At 40.1% G+C, this 16,928-nt stretch overlaps 1 protein-coding gene across 1 annotated transcript; it reads left to right on the forward strand.

Moving 5' to 3' along the window:
* Positions 1-1,627: 1,627 nt before the first annotated feature.
* On the forward strand, positions 1,628-16,382 carry ebag9.S (estrogen receptor binding site associated, antigen, 9 S homeolog; the record flags this gene model as incomplete). Its single annotated transcript, NM_001095825.1, is given in 7 exon segments — positions 1,628-1,690; positions 5,800-5,895; positions 10,417-10,495; positions 13,264-13,386; positions 14,298-14,414; positions 14,604-14,695; positions 15,908-16,382. Coding segments are annotated over 6 exon segments (615 nt in total). The 3' UTR covers positions 16,029-16,382.
* Positions 16,383-16,928: the final 546 nt, after the last annotated feature.

The following is a 16,928-nucleotide window of genomic DNA, read 5'->3' on the forward strand; positions in this document are numbered from 1 at the left end:
CCAGCCTATTGGCTTTATTTAAAGGGGTGGTTCACCTTGAGGTTAACTTTTAGTATCTTCTAGAATGGTGAATTCTAAGCAACTTTTCAATGGTCTTCATTTTTTTCTTCTTGATTTTTGTTTTTAAGCTAAATCTTTCCAGCTTTTCAAATGGGGGCGTCACTGACCCCATCTAAAGACAAATACTTTGTAAGGCTCCTCTTTCTATTCAGTCCCTCTCCTATTCATATTCCAGTCTCTTATTCAAATCAGTGCATGGTTGCTAGGGGAATTGGGACCCTAGCGACCAGATTGCTAAAATTGCAATTTGGAGAGCTGCCGAACAAAAAGCTAAATAAGTCAAAAATCACGTGATAAAAATGAAAATGGCCTCAGAATATCCTCTCTACATGATACTAAAAGTTAATATCAAGGTGAACAACCCCTTAAAGATTTACATGATTTTCTAGTAGATTTAAAGGAGAAGTAAACCCTTGCTACTAAAATCACCAAGACTACATAGACATCCCTCCCTGCTCCCCCCAGCCTAGCTGCTACCTTTGCTAAATGCCCCTAACTCTTTACTTACCCCTCGGTGCAGATTCTTTCCAGCGGAGTTCACAGGCGCCATCTTCAGCCGCTTTGATAATCTTCGGGTCCTCTTCCAGTGCTTTGGCAATTTCTGTTACTTTCGGTGCAGTTGTTGCAAAACAGAAAAGTGCTCCAACTGCGCATGCGCCGATACGGCACTTACGTCCCGCTTATTGGAAGATGACGCCCGTGAAATCCGCTGGACAGAATCAGCACCGAGGGGTAAGTAAAGAGTTAGGGGCATTTAGCAAAGGTACCACCTAGGCTGGGGGGGGGAGCAGGGAGGGGGGTCTATGTAGGGTAAGGGATTTTAGTAGCAAGGGTCTGTCTTTCCTTTAAGGCAAGAAGATCCAAATTACGGAAAGATCCGTTATCCAGAAAACCCCAGGTCCTGGGCATTCTGGATAACAGGTCCCATACCTGTATATTGTTTGGGGACTACATAGCTGACGATTGGCTCTGGGTAGAAATGTGAGTCTGTAGCCATTGTTTGATACATGCGAGTCATTGTGAGCTGAATATGGAGGGAGAGCTGAGAGAAGAGCATTGTACAGGCCAGAGAATAGCTGGGGGGAGAGACTTCTGTGCAACCAAGTGTGAAGAGCTGTGAATAACAACATTAAAGAGCATATGGAAACAGTCTAGCTATTCATGGATCCACTTACTTGTATAAGCAGCCATTTATTATAATTTATCTGTACTGCACCCACTTTTCACTGCACTTTACAGAGATCATACATCATTCACATTAGTCCCTGCCCCAATGAAGCTTACAGTCTAAAGCCCCTTTCAAATTCACACACACTAGAGTCATTTTCATCAGGAGCCAATTAACCTGCCGGTCTGGTTTTTAAGTGGGGGAGGACCTAAAGGAAACCCAGATACAGGAAGAACATACATGCAAACATACATACATACATACATACATACATACATACATACATACATATACTCTTTTGGTCGAGTTGGAAGCGTTGCCATTGAGCAGTGCTAGCCACTGAACTATTGCCACTAAATTTCATCTTTATAAGTGTTTATTATTTCTCTTTCTCCTCAGTAACCACAGTAAGACAGGATCTCTTAATGCAGAGCTGTGAATGACACTGGCAACAAGGATTTGGTAATTCGTCCTTTCTTTCTATTTAAAGGAGAACTAAAGCTTAGCTAAAGAAGTAGGTAGAAATGTTGTGTATTATGTTTTGGGCTTCTGTACCAGCCCAAGGCAACCACAGCCCTTTAGCAGTAAAGATCGGTGTCTCGAAAGATGCCCCAGTAGCTTCCCATCTTCTTTTCTACTGATTCACTGCACATGCTCTGTGCTGCTGTCACTTACTGAGCTTAGGGGCCGCACACAAGATACTGAATATATATTATATAATATAAATGTCACAATATATAAGGCTGACTAGTAAATAAACTGATCAGATACCAACACAATTAGCATCAGAATTTAATAATCAGCAAACCTGTAGCATCAGCTTATATTACAGGGGAACCTCATTTTCTGCTGGATAATTAGTGACAAGCCCTAAGCTTAGCTTCTCAACAGCCAATCAGAGCCCACTGAGCATGTGAGTGTCACAGACACTTTCCAAGATGGTGACCCCCTGTGACAAGTTTGAAGTCCTGGATCATTACTACTATAGAGATGCTGAACCTTTAGGCTGGTTCAATATATAAAATATGGCATTTCTAACCATATTCATTTTAAGGGTTTAGTTTTTCATTAAAGGAGAAATCAACCTGTAATAAAAAAAAACCTCTCCCCCCCCTACCCTGAGTAGACCCCCCCCCTAGCCTACCTTCCCCTCTCCCCCCCAGGGCAAATGCCACTCACTCCTCCGTGCAGATTCTGGCCTCAGAGTTCACGGCAGCCATCTTCTTCTTCTCCGGTAATCTTTGTGTCTTGATGGAAGTTTCGGCGCATGCGCAGTTGGAGTAAATTTCTGGTCCATAAAATTTTTCGAAAATTTCGGTCCCGAACCACTGAGCATGTGCCAAAAGTCGTGAAAAGTTCAGAAAAATTTTCGTGACTTTCGGCGCATGCGCATTGGTTTGAGACCGGAAACTTACTCCGACTGCGCATGCGCTGAAACTTCCGAAAGAGAAGAAAGAAGATGGTGCCTGTGAACTCCGAGACCAGAATCTGCATGGAGGTGTGAGTAAAAAATTAGGGGCATTTGGGGGCAGGTAAGCTGGGAGGAGGATTGTGGGTGGTCTACCAAGGGTAAGGTGGAGGGTATTTTTTTTTATTACAGGTTGAATTTTCCTTTAAGCAATAATTGTGCATTGTTTTGTCTTTAGAAGTGTGTGTATATACACAACTGATGCAAGTGTGGAGAAGACATTTTTGTCATGAGCAAAGGCAATCCTTAAAGAAAGATTTGTATTGTGTCCAGATAATAATTTTCTACAAGCAGAATTATCTGTCCAGTTTATGTTTCATTGCCCTTAAAGGAGAACTAACCCCCCCCCCCACCACCACCATAAGCCCCCCTAAGCTTCCAGGCATAGACTACACAAAGATCTGGAAGATGCCAACTGGGGGCTTCTCAGAATTACCTTACTTTGTCTACAAAGAAATCATTTAAACATTAAATAAACCAAGTAGAATAATTGTTAGTTATATCTTAGTTGGGATTAAGTATAATCAACCTTATTTTTTTTTTTTAAAGGGAAATAGGGAATTATTTCTAAAAATGTTAAATATTTGTTTAAATGGGTTATTCACCTTCCAAACACTTTTTTCAGCTCCGCTGTTTTCAGGTTGTCCACCATAAACAAAGACCTTTTTAAACTGCTTTCCATTTTTTATTTTTTACCGTTTTCCCAAAATTTAAGTTTAAAGTTTTATGTGTGTGTCTCAGTCTGGCAGCTCAGTGATCCAGGAGCATCGAGCTGTTACAATTTACTCCATTTAGTTGATACAATTAGTTGATACATTTCTCAGCAGCATCTGTGGAATATTAGCAACTATTGTATCAATTCTAACAGCTGCCTGTAATGAATCTCAGGGATTCTGCTCAGCAGGGACAAAGATAACAAATGTATAAACTTAATGTATCCGTTTAGAACAGTTAAAGGGGTGGTTCATCTTCAAACAACTAGTTGTTTTCAGATAGTTCACCAGAAATAATGACTTTTTCCAATTACTTTCTATTTTCTGCGTGTGACTGTTTTTCTGATATTGAAGTATAAAGTGTCATTTTTCACCTTCTAAAGCAGCTGTGGGGGGGGGGTCGCCGACTCTGTAAACTGTTCTAAACTGATACATTTAGTTGATACATTTCTTATCGTTGTCCCTGATGAGCAAAATCTCTGGGTTTCATTACAGAATTGTTAAAATTGATACAATAGTTGCTAATATTCCAGAGATGCTGCTGAGAAATGTATCCACTAAATATTGTAAAAGTTCAGAGTCTGCACCTGAATTACTGAGTTGTCAGACTCAACCAGAGACAGAAATATTCAACTTTAAACTTAGATTTTGGAAAAACAGTAAAAAGTAATTAATGGAAAGTAATTGGAAAAAAAAAGTCTTTATTTCTGGGGAACAATCTGAAAACAACTGAACTGAAAAAAAGTGTTTGGAAGGTGAACAACCCCTTTAAAGAGTCTGCGACCCCCTCACAGAGCTGCTTTAGAAGCTGAAAAATGAAACTTTACACGTCACTATTAGAAAAACTGTTACAAATAAAAAATAGAAAGTCCTTGGGAAAAGTCTTTCGAAGGTGAACAACCCCTTTTAAATGGAGTTTATGGTAGATGGCCTTCCCGTAATTCAGGGTTTCTAGATAACAAAGCCCGTACCTGTATATTTTTCACAGTTCAGATGAATAAGCTTATGTAAAAAAGAGGGGAATACTTTTCGCTCTAACTGTGAAATCAGAATAAATAATTAGGGATAGCCGAGGCAAAAAACAACTACTGATCTTCGAGTGAACTAAAATTCTAATTTGAGAGAATATATAGAATTGATTTGAAACAAAAAGATGATTAAAATAAATGATTGTATCTGTTTCATTGAATAGTCAATGATCAAATTCCAGGTTTCTGCTGTTTTGCGTTAAGTACGTACGCGAATCACTGGTTGGGAAAGTTTCAGTCTAAATGTTAAGGATTTGTGTTTATTTTATTGTATGAAAAAATGGCCTGTGTAGAGCACCTACAGATTCCTTTAACTACATTTTCCAGGAGAAAAGTAGTTGTATATGTTTTGTCTTTATTTTTTTGGTTCCAAAATTTTGTGTGCCTTTCCAGTCAGCCTTTTTTTCAGTCATGTGCGTTGTGTCTGCAGGCACTCAGAGCAGAGGAGCCAGCCAGAGCAGAAAGAAAGTAAATAAACTCACACACATACTCATTTTTTTACTTTGAAGCATTGTCAGACTCCTGCACTGAAATCCATTTCAGAAGAGCAAACTTTTTTTTATATTTAATTTTAAAATCTGACATGGGGCTAGATATAGTGTCAGTTTCCCAGGTGCCCCCAATCATGTGGCTTGTGCTCTGATAAACTTCAGAAACTCTTTACTGCTGTACTGCAAGTTGGAGTGATATCACCCCCCCTCCAGCAGCCCATCAGCAGAACAATGGGAAGGTAACCCGATAACAGCTGCCTGGTAGATCTAAGAACAGCACTCAATAGTAAAAATCCATGTCCCACTGAGACACATTTAGTTACATTGAGTAGGATAAACAACAGCCTGCCAGAAAGCATTTCCATCCTAAAGTGCTGGCTCTTTCTGAAAGCACATGACCAGGCAAAATGACCTGAGATGCACCTACACACCAATATTACAACTAAAAAAATACACCTGCTGGTTCAGGAATGAAATTTTACATGGTAGAGTTAATAAATTCAGTATAAACAGTGTAATTTAGAAATAAAAATAAAATAAAAATGATGACAGAATCCCTTTAAGGGAACACTGGGATCCTCCATGCACATTGAGTGCTACATTTTTAAGTAGCCTGAAACTATCCACGTTGATTTCCATGATACCACACAATGGTCATCTGCACAAGCACTTGTAGGTGATTACTGGGCAATTCACCAGGGGCAGATTTGGGTGTTTTGGTACCATAACTTTGGGCTATTTATAAAATGAGAACCAAGTAACTGTCACTTATGCTGGTGGTTACTCAGGGGGGGGAGCCTTCCAGTTCTATTTCTGGCATTTCCATGCTGTGTTCTTACCAAAAGCAAATGTGTTATTTCATATTTTTTAGGTATAATACCAAGATGGCCATTTCACAGTTTCGACTTTTCAAGATCTGCACTTGCATTGCTTCCGTGCTAGCCTTCTTCAAGAGATTAATATGCAGGTATTGTTTATATTGTGTGTGTGTATATAGTGTATAGCTCAATAAGGAACTTCAGGTGAACTAAAATGTTCAGCTGTGATGTCAGATACCCATGCATGGTTCCATTTGTCTACAATATACTAAGGAATCTTGTTCCTCTGTTTAACATTTAGGGAACCAATCGGAAGTTTGATTTCAAAGAGATAACCATTAATTGATACCTGCTAATTCATGGCTATAGGTTACTAGAGCTTATATTACATTACACCTCAGGCTTGTAGGCGGCTGCTATTTGCAGGGTCAGTAACAATGCCCATGGTTTTCTGTAGGTTGATTACTGTTCATGTCATTGCACATCCAAGTGAATAGCCCTGCACCTGTCAATTAAATGCACATTCATTTACATGGAAAGCACCAGAGGTTATTAGGCATCCATTATTAGCATCAGAAACCCATTCAAGCGAAAAGGATGTGATTGGTGCAAGAAGTGATGACTAAAAGCCAGCTCTTAAACTGACACAAAGATCCGATCGCACGAATCATCGTACGATCGGACTTTCCCATCTCCCGACCTGCCACTAACCATTCAGATCAAATAAAGTAGAAAAGAGCAGATCAGCCGATGTTCTGCCCCTGACAGCAATCCTACGAAAGTTATGTCCGACCAAAGCCAGTGACAGTCTCCCTCTGAAAATCGTACGATCGGCAATACACGCAGAGATATTATCGGCAGCCGGCAGAAATATTTTAACCTGTCCGATCGACCAAACGACCGATCTTCGAGGGACGAAAAATGCCGGTACTCTCCACACACGGTCCGAAAATCGTACGAATCCTTGATTCGTACAATCAGATCTTTGCATCTATGGCCAGCTTTAGAAAAGCATGACCGTAGCTCTCAGACTAAATGACACTAAAACCCTTTCATATGCCAGTTCTTGCTGGTGCTGTATGTGTGGTTTGTTAATGAGGCAGGGGTTAATATGCAAAATGTGGCACCTTCTGGGAAAAAATAGTATAAAAATACTTGTCTTCCTGTTAAATGCTGAAGGTTGTCCATTACCACATTATTGTTCATCTAAATTATTTAATAAAAATACATTCTCAATTTAGCATTTACATATATTTATTTTATGCATGTTTGTTATATATCTGTGCCTACCTAGATGTACCTAAAGCATTCTATTGCAGGCTGTATTCGTTTCCATTGACTGATAACAGCTTCCATTCAGCAGAACTGTAATTGCTAAGCACTGACCGCAACACCCTTTATCTGTCTCACTTGCAGGCTGACTGGTAGTTAAATGAGAAGGAAAGGCTAAATCTAAGTAAGCTGAAAGGTATAAATATAAATACACCAGTAAACCCTCAAAGTAATGCTGCTCTGAGTCCTGTGTCAAAAGAAACACGGCATCTCTTTCCTTCTATTCTGTACAGATCTGTGCCAGCAGCAGTTAGTAAATACATTGTAAAACATAGAGAGAGCAGTGCTGTCCAACTTCTGTGGTACCGAGGGCCAAAATTTTACTGGCCTATGTGGTGGAGCGCCAATAACGGAAGTCAGTGTTGACCACTCCCCCTTTTAAACCACACCCACTGTAAACCACACCCATGTTACCACAAGAACTTTTAAGATCATATCCACATTAATGGTGTTAGCACACCAAAAAACCAAATGGTTGGTGCTCACTGCAGGGAAATCCCTCATCACTCATATGTGAAAAATTTAAGTCATGTTAAAACATACACTTAAATCCATATGCCTCATCCTCCCCTCAACCCCCCAACATATGATTAAATTATTAGAGGCCCTTAACAATTTCCAAATGCTAACAAACCCCAAGAACAACCCCCTAACAGGCTAACATTCCACAGGTAGTGTAGGGCAAGCAGAGGATGGCCCACACAAGCAGCACTGGGCAAGCAAATAATGGCACACACAAGCAGCACTGGGCAAGCAGAGAATGGCACAAACAAGCAGCACTGGGCAAGCAGGGAATGGAACAACCAAGCAGCACTGAGTAAGCAGAGAATGGCACACACAAGCAGCACTGAGTAAGCAGAGAATGGCACACACAAGCAGCACTGAGTAAGCAGAGAATGACACAAGCAGCACTGAGTAAGCAGAGAATGGCACACACAAGCAGCACTGAGTAAGCAGAGAATGACACACACAAGCAGCACTGAGTAAGCAGAGAATGGGACACACAAGCAGCACTGAGTAAGCAGAGTGACACACACAAGCAGCACTGAGTAAGCAGAGAATGGCACACACAAGCAGCACTGAGTAAGCAGAGAATGGCACACACAAGCAGCACTGAGCAAGCAGAGAATGGCACACACAAGCAGCACTGGGCAAGCAGGGAATGGCACACAAGCAGCACTGGGCAAGCAGAGAATGACACACACAAGCAGCACTGGGCAAGCAGAGAATGGCACACACAAGCAGCACTGGGCAAGCAGAGAATGGCACACACAAGCAGCACTGGGCAAGCAGAGAATGGCACACACAAGCAGCACTGAGTAAGCAGAGAATGGCACACCCAAGCAGCACTGGGCAAGCAGAGAATGGCACAAACAAGCAGCACCGGACTAGCACACAGGGAGGGAAGGCAGAACAGAGCAGCAGACAGGGAAAGCTATCATTCTAAAATGTACTATATACAGTGACACAGTGCTGGTGCACCATTAGCATTTTTAATAAAGTGTGAACAATGTGGGCAGTTTCAGTCTGGGTCTCAGGTGTGAACAGTACAGGGTTTTAGGATATAAACAATAGAGGTGTCACAAGTGTGAACAATAGAGGGGGATCACAGGTGTGAACAATACAGGGGATTACATTCTGAATTTGATATCTAAACAATGCAGGGGCCAGTTAATCTGGAAAAAAAAGAAACCTGACTGTATGCAGTGAAATTCTTCCTTCATTTACTGCTGTGGATAGGAATTGTTAGATGGTCCCTAACTGCTGTGCAGGAAAACAAATACTTATGAACAGCAGGGGGAGCCCCCGCCTTACTTCCCAGCCATGCAGAACTCAAGCAGCTTTGTTTATGACGATCCCTAAGCAGCCCAGACCACACTGAGCATGTGCACAGTCTTAGTCTTGCAAAGATGTTTAACAATGTTATAAAATGGCACACACAAGCAGCACTGAGTAAGCAGAGAATGGCACACCCAAGCAGCACTGAGTAAGCAGAGAATGGTACAAACAAGCAGCACTGGGCAAGCAGAGAATGGCACAAACAAGCAGCACTGGACTAGCACACACAGGGAGGTAAGGCAGAACAGAGCAGGAGACAGGGAAAGCTATCATTCTAAAATGTACTATATACAGTGACACAGTGCTGGTGCACCATTAGCATTTTTAATAAGGTGTGAACAGGTGAACAATGTGGGCAGTTTCAGTCTGGGTCTCAGGTGTGAACAGTACAGGGTTTTAGGATATAAACAATAGAGGTGTCACAAGTGTGAACAATAGAGGGGGATTACAGGTGTGAACAATACAGGGGATTACATTCTGAATTTGATATCTAAACAATGCAGTGGCCAGTTAATCTGCAAAAAAAAGAAACCTGACTGTATGCAGTGAAATTCTCCCTTCATTTACTGCTGTGGATAGGAATTGTCAGATGGTCCCTAACTGCTGAGCAGGGAAACAATCATACTTATGTACAGCAGGGGGAGCCCCCGCCTTACTTCCCAGCCATGCAGAACTCAAGCAGCTTTGTTTATGACGATCCCTAAGCAGCCCAGACCACACTGAGCATGTGCACAGTCTTAGTCTTGCAAAGATGTTTAACAATGTTATAAAATGTTGACACCCTGTAGCCAACTTTGAAAGCATAAATTATTTGTTTGATTAGGCTTGTGGTGCAGTAAGTTCATGTTTATATTTAGTATACAAAATACAGCATTTCTAGTCTCATTCTGTTTTAGACTTTACATGCCGTTTAAAGGAAAACTATACCCCCAAAATTAACATTTAAGCAACAGATCTGGATATAGAGACCTAAATTGTTTGGGGGTTATAGTTTTCCTTTGAAGTCCATGGGCTTGGAAACAATAACACAGAATGAAACTTGGGTAGCCAGAGCATTCTGATCTGTAACATTCTCCAAGCTCTGATCTTGCGTTTATCACAGACAGGGCTACTCCCATATGCACATTATTGACTTGCTTGCGTTGTCAATGACATAGATAGAACCAGAGTTGCCGGCACATTTTTCAGGTACAGCATTCTCTAAGAAGTTAGCACCTTATTGCTGATGTTCAGTAGGGGCAAGCACTCCCTATTTAAGCTTCTGAAGTTCTGTCTGGTCCCCGCCTGGACAGAACTGCAAGGGGTATGTGTTACACGTTCATGATATTCGCAAGCATTTGACTCCTAATACAATGAAAACGAAAAGGAAAAAAAATAATTTATGAAACATTGCTTAACGGGATCTCACAATAACATCCTCTTTTGCAAATGAAAATGTACATCATTGGCAAGTGCCGTTGCAGAAATAAACAGGCTGAGATATGGTTTTTTCCCCCCAGGTCTGGGAGAGGCAGGAAGCTAAGTGGGGATCAAATAACTTTACCAACTGCAGTGGATTATTCCTCTGTGCCTAAACAGGTAAGTTAACTGAGTCCGACTGGCCTAATACAGATTTCTACTGTGGATCAATCAATCTTATCTATCATTATGGCACTCTCTCTACCTAACTCTAGTCTATCATTATGTCACTCTCTCTACCTAACTCTATTCTATCATTATGGCACTCTCTCTACCTAACTCTAGTCTATCATTATGGCGCTCTCTCTACCTAACTCTATTCTATCATTATGTCACTCTCTCTACCTAACTCTAGTCTATCATTATGGCACTCTCTCTACCTAACTCTAGTCTATCATTATGTCACTCTCTCTACCTAACTCTAGTCTATCATTATGTCACTCTCTCTACCTAACTCTAGTCTATCATTATGGCACTCTCTCTACCTAACTCTATTCTATCATTATGGCACTCTCTCTACCTAACTCTAGTCTATCATTATGTCACTCTCTCTACCTAACTCTAGTCTATCATTATGTCACTCTCTCTACCTAACTCTAGTCTATCATTATGGCACTCTCTCTACCTAACTCTATTCTATCATTATGTCACTCTCTCTACCTAACTCTATTCTATCATTATGGCGCTCTCTCTACCTAACTCTATTCTATCATTATGGCGCTCTCTCTACCTAACTCTATTCTATCATTATGTCACTCTCTCTACCTAACTCTATTCTATCATTATGTCACTTTCTCTACCTAACTCTATTCTATCATTATGGCACTCTCTCTACCTAACTCTATTCTATCATTATGGCGCTCTCTCTACCTAACTCTATTCTATCATTATAGCACGCTCTCTACCTAACTCTATTCTATCATTATGTCACTCTCTCTACCTAACTCTATTCTATCATTATGGCACTCTCTCTACCTAACTATTCTATCATTATGGCACTCTCTCTACCTAACTATTCTATCATTATGGCACGCTCTCTACCTAACTCTATTCTATCATTATGGCGCTCTCTACCTAACTCTACTCTATCATTATGGCACTCTCTCTACCTAACTCTATTCTATCATTACGGCACTCTCTCTACCTAACTCTATTCTATCATTATGGCACTCTCTCTACCTAACTCTATTCTATCATTATGGCACTCTCTCTACCTAACTCTATTCTATCATTATGGCACTCTCTCTACCTAACTCTATTCTATCATTATGGCACTCTCTCTACCTAACTCTATTCTATCATTATGGCACTCTCTCTACCTAACTCTATTCTATCATTATGGCACTCTCTCTACCTAACTCTATTCTATCATTATGGCACTCTCTCTACCTAACTCTATTCTATCATTATGGCACTCTCTCTACCTAACTCTATTCTATCATTATGGCACTCTCTCTACTAACTCTAGTCTATCATTATGGCACTCTCTCTACCTAACTCTAGTCTATCATTATGGCACTCTCTCTACCTAACTCTAGTCTATCATTATGGCACTCTCTCTACCTAACTCTAGTCTATCATTATGGCACTCTCTCTACCTAACTCTAGTCTATCATTATGTCACTCTCTCTACCTAACTCTATTCTATCATTATGGCACTCTCTCTACCTAACTATTCTATCATTATGGCACGCTCTCTACCTAACTCTATTCTATCATTATGGCACTCTCTCTACCTAACTATTCTATCATTATGGCACGCTCTCTACCTAACTCTATTCTATCATTATGTCACTCTCTCTACCTAACTCTATTCTATCATTATGTCACTCTCTCTACCTAACTCTATTCTATCATTATGGCACTCTCTCTACCTAACTCTATTCTATCATTATGGCGCTCTCTACCTAACTCTATTCTATCATTACGGCACTCTCTCTACCTAACTCTATTCTATCATTACGGCACTCTCTCTACCTAACTCTATTCTATCATTACGGCACTCTCTCTACCTAACTCTATTCTATCATTACGGCACTCTCTCTACCTAACTCTATTCTATCATTACGGCACTCTCTCTACCTAACTCTATTCTATCATTACGGCACTCTCTCTACCTAACTCTATTCTATCATTACGGCACTCTCTCTACCTAACTCTATTCTATCATTACGGCACTCTCTCTACCTAACTCTATTCTATCATTACGGCACTCTCTCTACCTAACTCTATTCTATCATTACGGCACTCTCTCTACCTAACTCTATTCTATCATTATGGCACTCTCTCTACCTAACTCTATTCTATCATTATGGCACTCTCTCTACCTAACTCTATTCTATCATTATGTCATTATGGCGCTCTCTCTACCTAACTCTATTCTATCATTATGTCATTATGGCGCTCTCTCTACCTAACTCTATTCTATCATTATGGCACTCTCTCTACCTAACTCTATTCTATCATTATGTCACTCTCTCTACCTAACTCTATTCTATCATTATGTCATTATGGCGCTCTCTCTACCTAACTCTATTCTATCATTATGGCGCTCTCTCTACCTAACTCTATTCTATCATTATGGCGCTCTCTCTACCTAACTCTATTCTATCATTATGGCACTCTCTCTACCTAACTCTATTCTATCATTATGGCACTCTCTCTACCTAACTCTATTCTATCATTATGGCTCTCTCTCTACCTAACTCTATTCTATCATTATGGCACTCTCTCTACCTAACTCTATTCTATCATTATGGCACTCTCTCTACCTAACTCTATTCTATCATTATGGCACTCTCTCTACCTAACTCTATTCTATCATTATGGTTTATTACTGTGGCTTGGGATATAAACTGTAGAAAGTAACATCTCTGCTTATCATCAAGGTGGAAGAGTGGAGCTCATGGGATGACGAAGCCCCCACCAGTGTTAAGATTGAAGGTGGCGTGGAGCAGTTGGAACCAGATTACTTCAAGGATATGGCACCAAATATCAGGAAAACCCAAAAAGTGAGCTTATATTATAATGGCCAATATTGTTTCACACTGCATACTCATTGGTGGGCGAGCCACAGGCTAGGAGACATTGCCAGTCCAAGCAGTATACTTTTCTACTTCTTATAAAGGGGAACTAACACGAAAATGTAATATAAGCTTCCTCATACTGAAATAAGAAACTTTCTAAATACAATCAATTGAAAATGCTGTACTGTTTCTGAAATAATCAAGTTTATCTTCACTGTTCCTCGCTCAGCATCTGTTTCTCTTCATTCTTTCTTCATGCAGCAGTTGGGTGTCAGATATTCACTGACAGTTAGATCCAATATATCTTATAGGGGGGCTCCTTTCCTAGCAGATGAATTAGAGCTCATTCAAATAAGTGATTCCAGTACAAACAAATTAACTGCCTTTTGCACAAATTTTGCATGTAGAGAGACACAATGTCTGGTGAATTTAATAGAGTGAGCTCTCGTACATCTTCTAGGCAAAAGGAGCCCCCCTATAAAATATATTGGATCATTCATCTGACACCCAACTCCTGAAGGAAGACAGAATGAAGAGAAAGATGCTGGGAGAGAGAGAGACAGTGAATTTAAACTTGATTATTTCAGAAACGGTACAGAATTTATGATTGAATTTTTGATTGATTGTATTTAGAAAGTTTCTTATTTCAGTGTGCTGAAGCTTATATTTTCACTTTTTGTGATAGTTCCCCTTTAAATATTCACTCTAGATGTAGTACTTATTATTATTATAAGATAATAATAATAATTATTATTATTAGTATTATTATGTCTACAAAATGTAACCTTTATGTTAAATTGTCTTTTGCATTAGTGTTACAGTGCCATATTTTATTAACCCGCTGTGCTCTGCATTGCATTTTACTCTATTAATGACCCTGTCGCTCTCACATTCAGATTGTTATAAAGAAGAGGGAGCCTGCCAACTTTGGAAACATGGATTTCGCTGATGGCAGTATTGCATTTTCCAGCAGACTGGCAGCAACACAGGACATTCCATTCATTCATCAGTCCGTAAGTACAGCTGTTTTAATCAGCATAAAGTGTATGGGCAGTGGTGAGCAGGTAATTAAGTAATACTATATATGTTCATTCAATTTGTGATTTAAACACATTGTACACATGATATTACTCAGAAACTGGGATCTATTAAAATGGGCAGCTTTACTGATATTGTATTATAATTTTTCTTCTCGATTTCAGGCAGAACTGGGAGATTTAGAAACCTGGCAAGAAACTTCTAATGCTTGGGAGGAAGAAGGCGATGCAACCTGGCAAGCTGAGGAGGTGCTAAGGTAATGGCAAAGCTGTTGTAAACACATTTAAAAATCAAATATTGCCTGCCCCTCCTCTATGCCTTGGGCATAGAGGCGGGGCAAGCAATTACTTTTACTTTCCATTCAGCACTTCCTAGATGTCACTGCTCTCCCCAAATTCCCCCAGTTCTCTTCACCATTTAATTGTGTAGCCAGTACATGGGGATGGACATCAGGTCCCCCATTCTGGTGCACAAACAAGATTCTGAGATGATCCAAGCTTGTCTTAATAACAGTGTCCACAAAATGGCTGCTGCCTGCTTGTTATAATTATCAGTCCCCAGACTGATGGAAACATAATTCAGATAGTTTATACAGTGTAAGTAAAGTTCATTTTGCTTGACTAACATAATAAAATAGGATTTGGAATAATTTTTTTGGGTCCCCTTTAAGGGATTCTAATAGTATCCCAGAAGTTTTTAGGAAACTTGAAAACTCCTTTAAAGGATAAAGAAAGGCTAAAATTAAGTAAGCTTTATCAGAAAGGTCTATATAAATATACTAGTATACTCTCAAAGTAATGCTGCTCTGAGTCATAAGAAACACAGCATTTCTTTCCTTTTATTGTGTACACATGGGCTTCTGTATCAGACTTCCTGTTTTCAGCTTAAACCTCCAGGGTTTGGGCTTGAGCATGCTCAGTTTGCTCCTCTCTCCCCGTCCCTGCTGTAATCTGAGCCCAGAGCTATGAGTGAGCAGGGAGAGACTCAGGCAGGAAGTGATGTCATAACAAGCTAATACTGCAGCTGCTATCCTAAACAACAGAGACAGTGTCTAGGAGCTGTTTACTCAGGTATGGAAAATCATTCTAAAGAATAAAAAATGCATTCTAGCTCTCGCTGTTGTGGCTAATTTATTGGCAATAAACTGCCTTGGTAGCTTTCCTTCTCCTTTAAAACGGTGAGAACCAATAAGCTGCAGTACCACTTTCAAACTTTAGATGGCAGTCAAACCATTATAAGGCAGACAAGATCATCACGAGAGTAGCAAGAGCCTTTGTTTGAATGTTTTTCATATGTGTGAAGACAGAGTTTAGTATGCTGTGATTCAGAAAAGGATTACGCAGCCGCACTTCACTGTCCCAGGTCTAAACAGAATTGGATGCAACTTTGTTGCAGCCGCTGAAACACAAGGTATTGGGGTGAAGGGCAATATTAAATTATACACAATTATTCGCGTTGATCATTACAGGCAGCAGAAGATGGCTGAAAGGGAAAAACGAATGGCTGAGCAGCAGAGGAAGAAAATGGAAAAAGATGCCCAGAGACTAATGAAAAAGGAGCAAACTAAAATGGGAGTCAAGTTATCCTAACGAGTATTTTGCTACAGAGAGTGCAGAGACCGATGCATCGTTTCACAGGCTTCAGGACATTTGTAGCAGATGCCATAGGGAATCCTGGAAAAAAAAAAGAAAACTTTCTTTTTAAAAAATTAAAATTTTTGGGGTTTCTTTCGAGAAGCGGTGCTGGGATTTCCGGGTGCGGTGACCCTTTAAGTTATTTTTCAGATACTGGGGCAGTTACATCATGACAAATTCGCCTCCAGGGACTAAGCGCACAGAGAATTCTAAACTTCAGAAATAAAAGGGTGGAAATAATTCAGTGGTGGACAATCTGCTGCTCTATTTATGCTTTCAAGAAATATTGAATTAATAAAGAATTTTAAAGAAACATGAATGCATTGCATCTATCAATTACTCTGGCTTTGATTTCAATAATTGCACATTTCGGTAAGTATGAAGAATGGCTGATCTCAATCCCTCGTCTTCATTTTTTTTATTGGATACGTGTCTCCCTTCAAATTCTTCAGACAGAAAATTGTTACAAGGTAAGGTTAACTGCCCTTTACACACACTGTATTATATAGGGGTGGGCTTACAGTATTTAGAAACACTGGGCAAATTTGCACCTGGGCAGTAACCCATAACAACCAATCCGTGATGAGCTTTTTTTCAGGCAGCTGCAGGTTGAACACTGAAAGCAATCATCGGATTGGTTGCTGTGGGATTACTGCCCAGGTGCAAATTTCCCCAGTGTTTATAAATAAACCCCACAGTCTCCTGCTTGTGTAAGATGGACTGCCAATAGGGAGACTTACACATAATCAAACACACCTACTCAGTGAACACTAAGGGGCTAAACTGTTCTGATATCCATAGGACTATGCTGGGTGCAAAAGTATGTACATAATGCTTAACAATACGGCCATATGC

This window comes from Xenopus laevis, chromosome 6S (genome assembly GCF_017654675.1).
Source record: "Xenopus laevis strain J_2021 chromosome 6S, Xenopus_laevis_v10.1, whole genome shotgun sequence".
NCBI classification, from domain to species: domain Eukaryota; kingdom Metazoa; phylum Chordata; class Amphibia; order Anura; family Pipidae; genus Xenopus; species Xenopus laevis.